This window comes from Xyrauchen texanus, chromosome 8, assembly GCF_025860055.1.
Source record: "Xyrauchen texanus isolate HMW12.3.18 chromosome 8, RBS_HiC_50CHRs, whole genome shotgun sequence".
NCBI classification, from domain to species: domain Eukaryota; kingdom Metazoa; phylum Chordata; class Actinopteri; order Cypriniformes; family Catostomidae; genus Xyrauchen; species Xyrauchen texanus.
The window spans coordinates 36,994,496-37,008,655 of NC_068283.1; the positions used below are offsets into that span (position 1 = coordinate 36,994,496).

The window sequence follows — 14,160 nt, forward strand, 5'->3', positions numbered from 1 at the left end:
TCCCAGATGTCTATGACTCTCTTCGGCAGAACACATATTACGATTTTTTTTTTTAAATGTTGAAGCGCTGTAGATCCCTAAATTGTACGAAAACGGGTGCCATCAGGCTGCTGGTTATTTGATGGTTCAAAAGGCATATTTAGGCAGAATAAAAGTAATCCACATGACTCCAGTCGATCAGTTAATGCTTTCTGAAGTAAATCGATAGGTTGGTGTAAGAAACAAATCGATAATATATATATATATATATATATATATATATATATATATATATATATATATATATATATATATATATATATATTTAAAACATTAGATCTAAACAATATTGAAACTTGAATTACAGCACTTGTGTTACAACTTCCTCCCTAGGATGATTCGCTCCTGTTGTTCTCCTCATTTGTAAGTCACTTTGGAAAAAAGCATCTGCTAAATGAATAAATGTATGTTAAATGTAAATGTATGTTACTAGGGAGTACGGTACTACACTCAATAAAAGCAAAGCTTTATTAAGAGCATTTATGGCATGTTGATTGCCACAAAAAAATATTTTGACTAGCAAGGCGCTTAAAGTGAATGGGGAAGTGAATCAGGGCAGAGAATAAACATTATAATGCACATAGTTTCAAAATTACAGCCACAAGATATAAATACCATAGCCTACATGTTAACATGATTTTGTTGTTATATGATAAATTATATGCAATACTGGGATTACAAGTATCTTATACCAAAATGTTTTGAGTCCTAACTCCTGAGAAAAGCAAGCTCTCCTCGACCCCCCAGCTGAACCGCACTGTAAAACTACAACTCCCACAATGCATCACCCATGTGCGTGCGTGCGTGCGTGCGTACTCGGTCACGTACAGTCGGAATTGGCGGGTTGCATAGCTTGTCTTTTGTCTGACCAGCCGAGGGAACTCCAGGAGGAAAAATAATAGTAAACTCTTTCTCAAATCAACAGATTTCAAGCGTTAGGCGATACAGCCGAACTAGCCGCATTTTATCACCTAAACTGGTGATAATCCGTCTCTGACTCACTATTTCACAGGTAAGTGGCGCTGAGAAACAACTGTAGTATTGATAGTGTTTGCATTAAGGAATATGCTCTTTTGATGCACTGCAGTGATTGTTATGATAATATGTTTGAAGCTAAAAGACTTTGAGTTAGGTTTGCCACCCGTCCCGTATTTCAAGATAAAATTATGCGTCCCCTATCGAATCCAAACGGGACGCAATTTGTACCGTATTTAAGCTGGTCAGATGGCGTAACGGTAAAATCTTACCAGATCGCCAATTTAACATCAATTTAAGTTGGAAAATGTGCCCATGGTGGGTAAAGGACCGTCTGAAATGTGCTAAATGGTGCTGAAACTGTATTTTTTTTTCTATATACATGTTCGATAAGATCAAGCAATGTATGATACAATCACTGTCATAGACAAATACAGGCAGACAAAAAAAATAGAAAAAAAACGCAAAAAAATACGTATAAACCAACCAAACTGTATACATAAGATAAAGGAGACCAAATCGAAAAGATAAAATATTTTTTTTTACATGTAAAATGTAACAAATTTAAGTGTCCCTTATTTTACATTTCAATAGTGGCAACCCTACTTGGAGTGTTTTAAGCAACCTTGTGCTCTTGAAATCTCTGTCGGATATTCTTGCAGTTTGTGGTAGTTTTCAGCTCTGTACAAACATGGAGAAGTGGGCGACCATGTTTCTGCAACATTATCCACGAAGGCTAGTCGGTGCTTTGTGTCAGGGTCAATATAGCCTTGCAATTGTCCACTTATTTTGCGTTGTACTTCTGCGAAATCATTACAATGCATTAGTCCGTTGTTACTTTTCGTGAAGTTTTTGTACCTTGTAATTTGGACCCAAGATTGTGCTAGCTTGGGTCAGTCCAGCCCATCAACTCCATACGAGACAGAAACGCCTTCCTCGTGCACGCCGTTAAGTAACGGGCACTAATGTTTTCCCTTTTTCTGATTTGCTTTACAGTTGCATTGCTAAATTAAAATACGTCTAAACTTCACGTTTCGTCATTGTGATTTTCGCGGCATTTAACCATCCCTGCAGAAAATGAGCGTCGGAAAAACTTTTTGGTGAAGAATCTAAGCATGCGCACATAGACGTTAAATCGAATAATCGCTGTGAGAATATGACGTCTGTTTTCATTATTATGTAATGAGTGCAATAAAGTTTAATGAATATTATGTGCTTCAAATTAAATAACAAAAGGTGTTTGGATTGTGTCAATAAAAATTACTCGGAGGTCCTTGGAGGACAAAAATGTCAGCGTAAAAACTATTATTTTTTTCATATACTAAATGTTAAGGGGAATTGTTTTTGTTTTGTTTTTCATTATCACAGTCTGGGGTATGTCAATGATTAGCAACAACATTGATTTTGATGCATCATTGCTTTTTGTGCAGTGCTATTTTAAATTAAATAAAAAAAATTAAAAAAGCTTGCACTCAGGACCTTAGAGGACAAAAATGTCAGCTTCAAATAACTTCCATAAAATATTATATATTAATATTATTTCCACTTTCACTGACTTAGATTTTTAGCCAATATCAGTCCTGCCTCATAACTAACAAATATTCATTCATTTTCAGGATTTTAACCCTTTAAATGCCAGTTTGTTTATGTAATGCCTCACACAAATTTCTCAAAACACACTCTGACATCCACACCCACACAATTTTAGCTGCATCATTTATTAAATTAGCCTGCAGTGCTCTATAATACAGCAAACAGAAAATTTAAAAAAAGGCTGTATTTGCTCCATAGGCTAAACGTGAGAAAAATGGCACCATCTGGTGGAAAATATCCAATACAATTTTTGAAGACAGGCTCCGGAATTAAAGCATAATATCGTAGAATTCATGATTTTATGCTTTAATGGCACTGGGATCAAATATTGCAGTTTTAATTGGTTTCAATTGGGACATTTTTGTCCTTAAGGTCCTGAGTGTTACTATTTTGTGTACACAGTGTATTATAGATGTATTATAGGAACTGAGTTTGAAATATCAAAATGCACACCTTTGGCAAAATCTGTGCTGTTGGCATTAACACAGCCAAAATGATTGAAAAACTAAAAGAATAAGACAAAAATGTCTCGAATGTCACACAAGGGTCAAGTAACTTTCACATGTTTGGATGAGTGAAAACTCGGCAGCATTTGTGGCATAAAATTGATAACCACGAGAGAAAAAAGTTTGACCCATCCCTCATTTATTAGAAAAATCCCGATCGCAGTGAGGCACTTACAATTGAAGAGAATGGGCTCAGTCCTTAAACCTTAAAGTACACAATGTTTCAAATGTATAGCTACAAGAAGTAAACATTAAACGTCTTAATGTCATTCTAGTGTCAAATATTAGGGAATTACTTGTGTAAGGGCGATTACCAAATTATATATGTTTGCTTATGTCATAATGATTTTTGTTATGATATTATTGGGTATAAGTCAAGTCAATTGGTTTTTATTGTACAAAGATGAGGAAACATGTGGTTTTATCATACTAAAATCATTTTAAGACTAAAATGTTTTATGAACTGGCCCCTTTAAGTTACATTGTAAGGACCTTTGTGTAAAATGAATGAGGGACGAGTAGAAATTATGTATTTTTGTGTAATCAACATTATGCCACAAATGCTGTCTTTTGAGCTTAACTTGCATTAGACCCAGAATATTAATAGAAGTTGAAAAGCAATGAATAAACCCAAGTATGACACACATTCAAAATACAAATATATATATATATTTATTTATTTTTAAGAAGTTAAGCTGGATGATTCAATGTTCATGAAATTGAAAAAAGTTTAGATGCTTGGTACAGCAGGTTTGGAGCTTGATTTGTTTGGCATGTCATCATTTTATGCCCTTTTTAGGTGAAACAACTCGGTGCTCCAACCTGTTGAGTGTTTGCTTGTTGCCCCAGTAAGACCATAAAACAAATGCAAATAGTTTTTGTTAAAGTGTGGAAAATGTGTATTACCTGGAATGTGTAAAAAAAAAACATTAGGGTGGGAAAAAGTTGTATGTTATACGCAGATCTGACATTTTTTGCTCACTTAATCAAGAACATCGTCAATTATTTATTTATCTTTTTCATCATTTTCAGTTCACATTGGAAACATGACACCCTTTCAATTATGGGTGTTTTTTTTTTGTTTGTTTTTTGTTTTTTGGTATATTTAATTTTAAACAAATCTTAAAAAAAAATGATATATTTTTTCCTTGAATAATTTCCCTGTCATTGAAATCTTGTCATTTTGTTATAAATATTGCTGTTGGGAATAATTACAGCGAGTCAAATATTTAAAGTGGTTTGGTTAATTTGGACCGCTCTTTTACTGTGAAGTTTGTTCTTTTATGTCATAAAAAATTAAGTTTTCGCAAAGCAATTTCTCCTTTTCATTATATTGCTGATTCCAATTCTGTAATACAAAAATGCCAAATTTTTACTGAGCGTCTGATAGTTTAATGCATTATTTATATTTTAAAAAGCTTACCTGCCATTAATCTGCATGGATGCCCGGAGCAAATAAAAGGGAGCCTTGCACCATTAAATGCTGTGTTTGTTTGAGCCACTAAACTGTTTTCCACAGTGCTGTTTTATACTACCTCTGCCATTTGAGTGACTCCAGCCAGGTCTCCTAAGCAACCAAATTGGCCCGGTTGCTAGGGACGGTAGAGTCACATGGTGTAACCTCCTCGTGGTCAAAATTAGTGGTTCTCGCTCTCAATGGGGTGCGTGGTAAATTGTTTGTGGATCGCGGAGAGTAGCATGAGCCTCCACTTGCTGAGTCTCCGTGGTGTCATGCACAGCGAGCCACGTGATAAGATGTGTGGAAGCAGAGGCAACTGATACTTGTCCTCTGCCACCCGGATTGTGATGAGTAACCGCGCCACCACGAGAACCTACTAAGTAGTGGGAATTTGGCATTCGAAATTGGGAGAAAAGGGGATTAAAAAAATAGTACCTCTGCCATTGTATTTCCTTCCTTATGTTTTTCTTTTCCCTTACTACCTGATTCATGAACCCCTTCCCTCATACCCTCTAATCCTCTCTCTCTCTCTCTGTTCAGCACTGTTGACGTTGACAAGGAACCGGAAGGTTCCGCAGAACCCCCCAACCAGTATGAGCCAACCAACAGAAACAGCTAGTGATGCTCCCAGCGTCACCCCAGGTGTCTCACAACTTTCTCCTTCGCTCCTGTTCTGTACTGTCTCTCTTTGAAATGTGTGCGGTGGAGAGTTTTCCTTTAACTGTTCAAATGTTTGTTGTACAGTTTGTTGAATAACAATTTTGGTTTTATGTGTTTCGTCTGCCATGTGATTAATTGTCTATCAGCATTGGTTGGTGACTTAATAGAAGTGGTTCTGCTGTTAATTTAAAAAGGTATATGATTTGGTTCTGCTCTTATGCAGAAAAGACTGAATGAAAGGCCAAATTGTGAATACAAAAATTGACATCTGTTGAACTGCTCAGTAGTAGTGATTGACCGTTATGGGTTTTTTAATGGCCGATGCAATGCAGATATATCACACAATTTCATATAATAAATAACGCAAACATAAAATAGGTAAAACATTAATACTGTTATTTAGCACTATATTTGCTCAATTTCACACTAAACTTTAACTTTGTAAAAATAATATTGAATTGTATTTTAAATGCTAGAAAGCATTTTGTTTTTTTTTTTTGTTTTTTTAGATTTCTGTTTAGTCCTAAAATTGTAGTAATTTATTTGCATATGAAGAAATTGTTCATATATTAGGAAGAAGGAAATAACAGTACACACAGTAGTCCAGAAACCATGTATGGCATGTCCGTGTTAGCAAACGCATTTCCTCAAAAAATACTGAATCATACCAATTGTACAAACAGTGCACACTGAATAAGACATTTACTTGCTGCACACGTGAAGCACTTTTACTTTGATGTTGATCTCACATGCTCGTGCGGATCCAGCGTGAGCATCAATCTCCTGACAGTTTAAACGGCCTGGATCACCTGCTTGGATTGTCACAGACTGACTGTCATGATTTGTGAATCAGAGGAACTTTTGATTCTGGAAGATATTAGATGAGCGCTTGATGGGAAGAAAACGCTGGATATTCGTGGGGTTCGTGAATGACATCTGCTTAACCTGTTGATACACAATCGCCCGCACACGGTATTGGCGTCACTCTGCTTACATTTAATATATAATATACCATCTATAAATGTAATTAATGTTAACAAATGATACATCTTTTCAAAGGTCTATGAGTTCAACATTGATATCCGATCTCTGTTTCATGATAGCCAGAAACAGCAATTTAGTTATTTATGCCAGGAGTACAAATGAAAACATGCAATATAAAAACGGGACTTCATACCTTTATTATGAAAACACGATCGCCAGATGAATCCAGTTCACCACACTTGGGTCAAATGTCTATGACAAGCATTCATTGAAAAACATCCAATAGCACTTTTTGTACATAAAAGTGATAAATCTGAGAAATATTGATATATTCTCCATTGTTTACATGAGATTTAACCTTCGTCATCGTTCAACACACTGCAATCTTAGCAGGTTTCATGTTGTAAAACTGTATATGATTTTATATATTAGAGTCTCTTAAACAAAATTAGCCTATCTCCAAAGTCTATTTTTAAAAATGCGGCATAGTTTTATTCATAATAGCCAAGCAGTGCAGTCAGATTATGTGTCGTCTTGAAAGGCAGAGCCTTAATTTTACTCTGTACACAAGCAGCGATTTTTCAGAGAAATAAACTTGCAGGAACCTCATTATCTGTTAGTCATCTTCAAATTTGAAACGTAACTTCTTTAGACTTGTGGCTTGAGAACATTGTATTTCTGGATTGTCTTGGCACTTTTATTATAGTTTTTTTTAGAATATAGAAACATGTTCAGCACAAAATATTTCCATTACTATAAACTTCAGCTTCTCTAACTTAAAAAAATAACAACATATATTAATTCAGAAACTTGGGAAATAAAGCCCAAAGTGTCTTCTTTCAAAAGATACTGCAACTGTGTCCATACTCCAAAGGGTCAGTAAATACAACCATTAAAGTTCAGGTATGTCATTTTCATGGTTTGCTCAAAAAGGGGGTGTGTATCAACAGGTTAAACGAGATATGTGCAGATGGTATATAATAGAAGTTTCATTGATATTTGTCTTTTATCGTTAGAAAAGATAGTTAAAAGTTACAGGGAACTGTTGAGGAGAGACCGTTAGAATATGTGCTTCAGAGGAATGTTTATGAGCGTGCCACAGCTGGATCTGCTCAAGTTTTGTGAGGTTGGTTGTGGGGAGGAGGAGGGCTGGGCCGGGCCATGACTACGCAGGCCCGGCCCCCAATCGGGCAAATCAGCCGAGTAGAGGTTAAGTGCAATGGGATGTGGCAGTTCGAGAGAGAGAGAGAGAGAGAGAGAGAGAGCGCCACACGCAGCTGCCACATGTGCATTTGTGTTGTGTGTCTTTTTGTTTAATTAAATATTATTTTTACCGTTCTGCCTCCTTTCCCATTTGATGAGGGATGTGCTGTCGTGGAGTCCTCGCCACTGTCACTATAAATCTTGACATTGTAGTCTCTAGGCATGATCATGATTTTAAGCTTCATTGTGTTTTTAGTATTTGACGCATGCGTGGAGCGCTACAACGCGCTAGGAAGTGAAATCGAGGTTGATATCATGATCACCATGGAGACTGTTGATGTCATACTTTACAGTGGAAAAAGGAGTTATATTTTGGTCCGTTCTCATCCAAAATTAATTTGAATGCTTCTGAATATATGGATTTAACCACTGTGGTCTTATGGGTTACTTTTATGCTGCCTTTATATGCTTTTGGAGCATAACAATTCTGGCTACTATTTTCACATTTTTGGAAAATTTGTAATTTTGGGTGAACAATTTTTTTTAACTGGTCAATCACTAATCTAGGGAGTTTAAGTTTTGTGTTGCTGGGTTGTGATGGATCTAGTCCAAACTGGTATCTGCCTAGCTTGAAATGCGATCATGCTGACTCTAGGAATTATTGTTTGAACAGCTTGTGTCTGTCCTGCAGATGTATAATGGTATTTCTAGTAAGCAGTTTGATTCTGAGGCTTGATAGCTGGATATATTTTTGTTTTGAGTACAGAAGCAGATTGAATTACATCAATATGCGTGGCTTAGTATGTGATAAAACAAGTTTAAAGTTTACCATTATTTACCCTCATAACGTTTCAAATTCATTTACTTTCTTCTGTGGAACGTCAAAGGAGATTTTAGACAGAATGTTTGCAATAGTCACCAATTACTTTCGTTGCATCTTATTTTTCCATACAATAAAAACAAATGACTGAGGATAATATTCTGTCTATCATCTCCTTGTGTGCTTCACAGAAAACTTTAAATCATATGAGTTTGGTACAACATGAGGGTGAGTAAATGTTGGTAAAATGTTCATTTTCAGAAGAATTAACCCTTTATGTGTTGGAAAGAACTTGATGCCCTTGTATTTAACTTGCTTTGTGGCAGTTCTGAAGATGCTTAAAAAATAAGAATCATCATTTAAAACGGCTATTTTGTGGTTGCAAAATTTGTGCTCTTTACAGCAAAAAAAAAAAAACATGTGGAAATGTGGCCTCCTGCTCGAGTGGAATCACTGTTTGTGTTTGTCTCCCCAGCCCCACAGTCTTTATTTTAATTTACTTAAATTTTTCACCTGTTTGAATATTGAAGGATGTTTTTTCCCCCCCACTTCTTAGTTCCTGCCCTTCTCTCTCCCCTCACAGACATCAAGCTGGCACCCACCACAGTAAAGAAGCAGAACAAGAAGGTGGAGGAGGTTGTGGAGGAAGAGGAGGAAGAATATGTGGTGGAGAAGGTTCTGGACAGACGGGTGGTGAAAGGCAGAGTGGAGTACCTTCTCAGATGGAAGGGCTTCACTGAGTAAGTAGTTAATACTAATAAAGAGGGGTGGGTGGTGTGACCAGAATCTTGTATCTTGATATGAGTAATTTTATATATTCAATCTAGCAGTATATACAGTTTGTCAAATAGTTGTTATTGCTTATATAGTGCTCTGAAATAAATTAAGAGACTGCAAATTTGTCAGTTTCTCTGGATTTACTATTTATAGGTATGTGTTTGAGTAAAATGAACATTTATTTTATTCTATTAAGTACTGACAACATTTCTCCAAAATTTCAAATAAAAATATTGTCATTTAGAGCATTTATTTGTTGAAAATAACAACAGGACAAAACAACAAAAATGATGCAGTGTTTTCTGACCTCGAATAATGCAAAGAAAACAAGTTCATATTCATTTTTAAACAACACAATACTAATGTTTTAACTTTTGATGAGTTCAGAAATCAATATTTGGTGGAGTAACCCTGATTTTTGGTGGAATTAACTCCTTGCTGAAGCACCCCCAGATCATCACAGATCCTCCACCAGATATCACTGTAGGTGTGAGACACTGTGGCTTGAAGGCCTCTCCGGGTCTCCATCTAACCATTAGACTGTGAAATTTGGTGGAGGATCGGTGATGGTCTGGGGGTGCTTCAGTGAGGCAGGAATCGGGCAGATTCGTCTTTGTGATGGATGCATGGATTGTGCCACGTACAAGGTTATCCTGGAAGAAAACTTGCTTCCGTCTGCTCTGACAATGTTCCCCAATTCTGAGGATAGTGTTTTCCAGCAGGACTATGCTCCATGCCACACAGCCAGGTCAATCAATGTGTGGATGGAGGAGCACCGGATCAAGACCCTGTCATGGCAGCCCAATCTCCAGACCTGATCTCCACTGAAAACCTCTGGAATGAGATCAAAAGGAAGATGGCTGGCCACAAGCCTTCAAACAAACCCGAGCTGCTTGAATGTTTGCACCAGAATTGGCATAAAGTCACCCAACAGCAATGTGAAAGACTGGTAGCGAGCCAAGACGCATGAAAATCAGAGTAATTCCACCAAATATTGATTTCTGAACACTTCCCAAGTTAAAACATTAGTATTGTGTTGTTTGAAAATGAATATGAACCTTTTTTCTTTGCAGTATTCAAGGTCTGAAAACACTTCATCTATTTTTATTTGGAATTAAAGAAAAAGAAAGAAAATTAGGTTCATTTTACTCAAAAACATACCTAAAAATATAGTCAATCCAGAGAAATAAAAACAAATTCCAGAGCTGTATGCATAATTAAAAATATACAAAACCTATTTTTTGTTGCATGGTATATACAGGCATCCTGTCCAGCCCCACTTACAAATATCTACTTGGATTGGGTGCAGTCCTCTTCAGAGAAAAAATGCTGAGCATATCAGTTTAGTCATGTAATTGTGAATTCTGTGTGTGCCTTTCCTCAGTAATGACAACACATGGGAACCAGAGGACAACCTGGACTGCCCTGATCTCATAGCTGAATATCTGCAGTCGCATAAGACACCAACTGATGACAAGAAGGATTCTAGTGGAAAGAGGAAAGGGGAGTCTGAAACAGATGGCGCAGAAGACGTTCGGTCCAAGAAGAGGAAAGATGAGGTTAGATAGTGTGCATAAATTAGAATCACAATGAGGATTTTAGGCTGAAGTTGCCATCGTTATGTGCATAAAATAATGTATTTCTGTTGGGGGGGTGGGGGGGTATTAGCATTTTAGTTTCTGAAACCATACTTTTGGTAAGACTGTACTTGTGTGCAATAAGTAATACATTGTGCTGTGTAAGCAATAAAAACTTGCCTCCTTTCTTAATATTTTGCAGCAAGACAAGCCAAGGGGCTTTGCACGAGGGTTAGAACCAGAACGCATCATTGGAGCCACAGACTCCAGCGGCGAGCTTATGTTTCTAATGAAATGGTATGTAAAACAACATAGTTGTGTGTTCAGTCCAGACTCTGAAACTACCCAAACATCTTTAAAGGCTATGTTTGGACAGCCAGCCCTAAAGATTGGATTTCAAAAACGAATTAGAATCTCTCTTTCTCTCACTTTGAGTGCCCATATGTGAAATATCTGCACTAAACTTATTCTTTGCCTCTAATTCACAGGTGATTCGGATAGGACAATTTACTAGACATTGTCTAATTAAAAATATTTTTTAGTCGCCTAGCTTGAAATCTGGTCGCATATGCGAGTGATTTACTTGCATTGTAGAGGGTTGATAATTAGAAGCTACTTGAAACAAAATAGGTAACATTTAAACGCTTGGAATCTGTACTTCACAGTCTGGCAAAATCTTAACTGCTGTTATTAAAGGTTTGGACGATGTAATGTGAATCAAAAGTGTATCTATATTATAGATGTGTGCAGCTGATTTGATTGAAAAATAATTTACATTACACTTGCATAAATTGAATGTACTTTGAAGTATTTATGGCAGGGGTGCTCATTATGTCACTTGCGATTGACTGGTCGATCTTGATGACAGGTCAAAAGGGAAAGAGAACAGAGAAAAGGCAAAAATAAATAACGTGCGGCCCATTGTGTGTGCTTTACATGCGCTTGTGCTCTGAGAACAGTCGGAATAATGCGGATACGCCATCAAAATGTCGGACTTGAAGTATAAATCTAACATATTAGACTTGCTGCTGAGAATGTCATTAATATTAATTAAATGACAAGAAAACAAACCACTCACTGCTTTTGGCTGGATACATTTAGTAGCCTTAAAGTATTAATGGAATAGAATCAAGACCAATAGCTAGTAGTTTTAGTTTACATTTAATTTAATTCTGAATGTTTACTTGAATACTTGAGTGGCTACTGCTGTAGTTGCAGTACACTTGAAAAACGTCACCGAACTAAGCAATAATTAGCTATCTATCTGAATCATCATGGTAAAAGGAGTGGTGGATATTTGATTCTCCCATATATAGCCTGTCCATATGATTTTGAAATGAAGTGCCCATAACTGTCACTTAACTAACACTTGATTATGGATAAAAAGCTGTTAACATTCACATTTATTTGGAGCGGCTGTGAATTATTTTTCTGTTCCTTATTCTCTTCGGTGAGCACTTAACCCAATCCTACTAATACACTGTCTGTCTTGAAAAAAAACAACAATCTATTCTATCACCATCCTCTCTACTTGAGCTTCTGAGCAATTTTAAACTTTGTATTGCAGCACTCATATTATTGCCTTTACCATGAATCACTTTTTCTGTACTTCTCATTTTAAGACAGTTAAGATAAAAGCGTCTGCCTGGTGAATAAACAATGTAAAATGTAAATGAAAGCTAGCTTGGCTTGACCTTTCTATCACAAGCGGTGTGTGTGTGCTGATACTTGAGATTTCGTGACAATGTAGTGAACCCACAAGCAGTCAGAGATTCTCTGTCGTAAGTAAATAAACCATTATCGGTGAAACTATTGACCGTAATTCCGCTATTGGTGCGATGTAATATTTTCTGTTATTGGCCACCAATATATCATGCATCCCTACATAGGTGTTTGCCAAATGTATTCATGTTAATGTACCTGCGAAATGCGACTAGTTTGGTTTAATTAATTACATTATGTTGTTACATTACTTTATGGATCTCTCTTTGGGTCTACAGGAGAAACTCTGATGAGGCAGATCTCGTTCCAGCCAAAGAGGCCAATGTGAAGTGTCCGCAGGTGGTCATTTCATTCTACGAAGAACGACTCACATGGCACTCTTACCCCTCTGAGGAAGAAGAGAAGAAAGATGATAAAAACTAGCCATTTGAGGGAGATGAAGAGAGGGGCAGGTCTGTCTAGAGTGGTTATTTGGGACGTGGGTAATGATTAATGGTGGGCAGTTTGGAGATGGGGCAACAAAAGCCCAAAGGCTCTCTCACTCTTATGCCATAACACTTGGACTCAAGCTATTTGTTTAGAGCATGATAAGCAAAAGTCTAGTCCTCTTCAGAGGGTAAGAAACAATGTTATTCAGAGGTACTGAACACCTTAACAAAAAACAACATGGAAAACTGTATTTTCTCTCTTCTCTTTCTGTTGATGGATAATGGGAAATGGAGTAATTGCCACAGTAGTTTGGTTGTCTGTGCTTAAGAATAAGGTGGAGAATGTAAAATTTGTGCAGACCCTTATATTTTATGTATATTGATAAAGAGTTGATGTCTTTCAAAACCTTCCACTGCATTAGGGTTAGTGATACAAATTTTGTCATGCACATGTTGGTGAACTGTAGCAAAAGGACAACCGAAGCAAAACCTAGGCTTAAACCTTCTCTTTTTTCTTTAGATGTGAAGACTTGCTCTTCAAGTTGTTAGTGTGTACTTTGACAATGCATTTGTCAGTGAAGTCTAAACTTTTGTCACCTTAGTTTAGTCAGCAAATTGCTTTGTACTGCATTCTGTTGTTTTAGTAGTATTTCAGAATTTATATATTCAATATAAATGCACAGTATTCTTAAGGTAATATCTTTTATCATTTATATAACTTGCTTATTGATGTATATATGGAAATGACAGGATTCTTTTGCCATGTATTTTTAGTCAGCTGAGTAAACTACATTTCCCATAATCCCATATAGACATATTATTTTCTTCTTGCCATCAGTGTATTTTACCAGTTGTATTACTTTGTGAAGAAGAGATGTGCTCTTTAAAATCCATCTTCACATACAGATGTTTCCGTTTATTTAGGCTAATCACAAATGAATCCGTGATAAAGTGTCAAGTTTTAGACAGGATCTCTTTCCCAACATACTGTATTTAATCAGAGGTGCTCCAGGTGTACATGTGCACAGAACAGAATGTACTACATATCTTTAAGGCATCTTTTTAAAATGTCTATCATTTTTCATTATATTTAACCACTAATCATTTATTGATGTCGAATGAAGAAAAGTGAATAGGTTTCAGTTTAAACTGCAGTGTCTTGCTAACATAACTGTTGTGGGGGGTCATGGAAATTCAGCGAATTCAGTTCTTTGTAGTTGTGCAATCGTGATAAAATGCAAAAGCCAAAAGGAGTGGGAACCCTGTATACCCGAGATCAGGTCTCAGTAGGACAATTTAACCCATTTCCTTAACCCCCTGTAATATAAAATAACGTCAATGTTTTTAAATGTAAGAAATATCTAGAAATGTTTTGAAGTTGATTAAAATAGTGCTTAGATTACTGGCTGAATGCAGA

General features: G+C 36.5%; 1 protein-coding gene across 2 annotated transcripts; it reads left to right on the forward strand.

Annotated features, from left to right (window-relative positions):
- The first annotated feature begins 862 nt into the window (after window positions 1-862).
- Window positions 863-13,922, forward strand: LOC127647626 (chromobox protein homolog 1-like). 2 transcript variants are annotated; one of them, XM_052131987.1, is made up of 6 exons: window positions 863-1,051; window positions 5,113-5,214; window positions 8,796-8,979; window positions 10,401-10,575; window positions 10,796-10,890; window positions 12,594-13,922. In XM_052131987.1, exons 2-6 carry the CDS (start codon window positions 5,166-5,168, stop codon window positions 12,736-12,738), a joined length of 648 nt encoding a protein of 215 aa, XP_051987947.1. In that variant the 5' UTR covers window positions 863-1,051; window positions 5,113-5,165; the 3' UTR covers window positions 12,739-13,922. The 2 variants fall into 2 exon arrangements, with proteins under 2 accessions (XP_051987947.1, XP_051987948.1); XM_052131988.1 differs by having other exon boundaries at window positions 8,823-8,979; window positions 12,594-13,916.
- The last annotated feature ends 238 nt before the right edge of the window (window positions 13,923-14,160 follow it).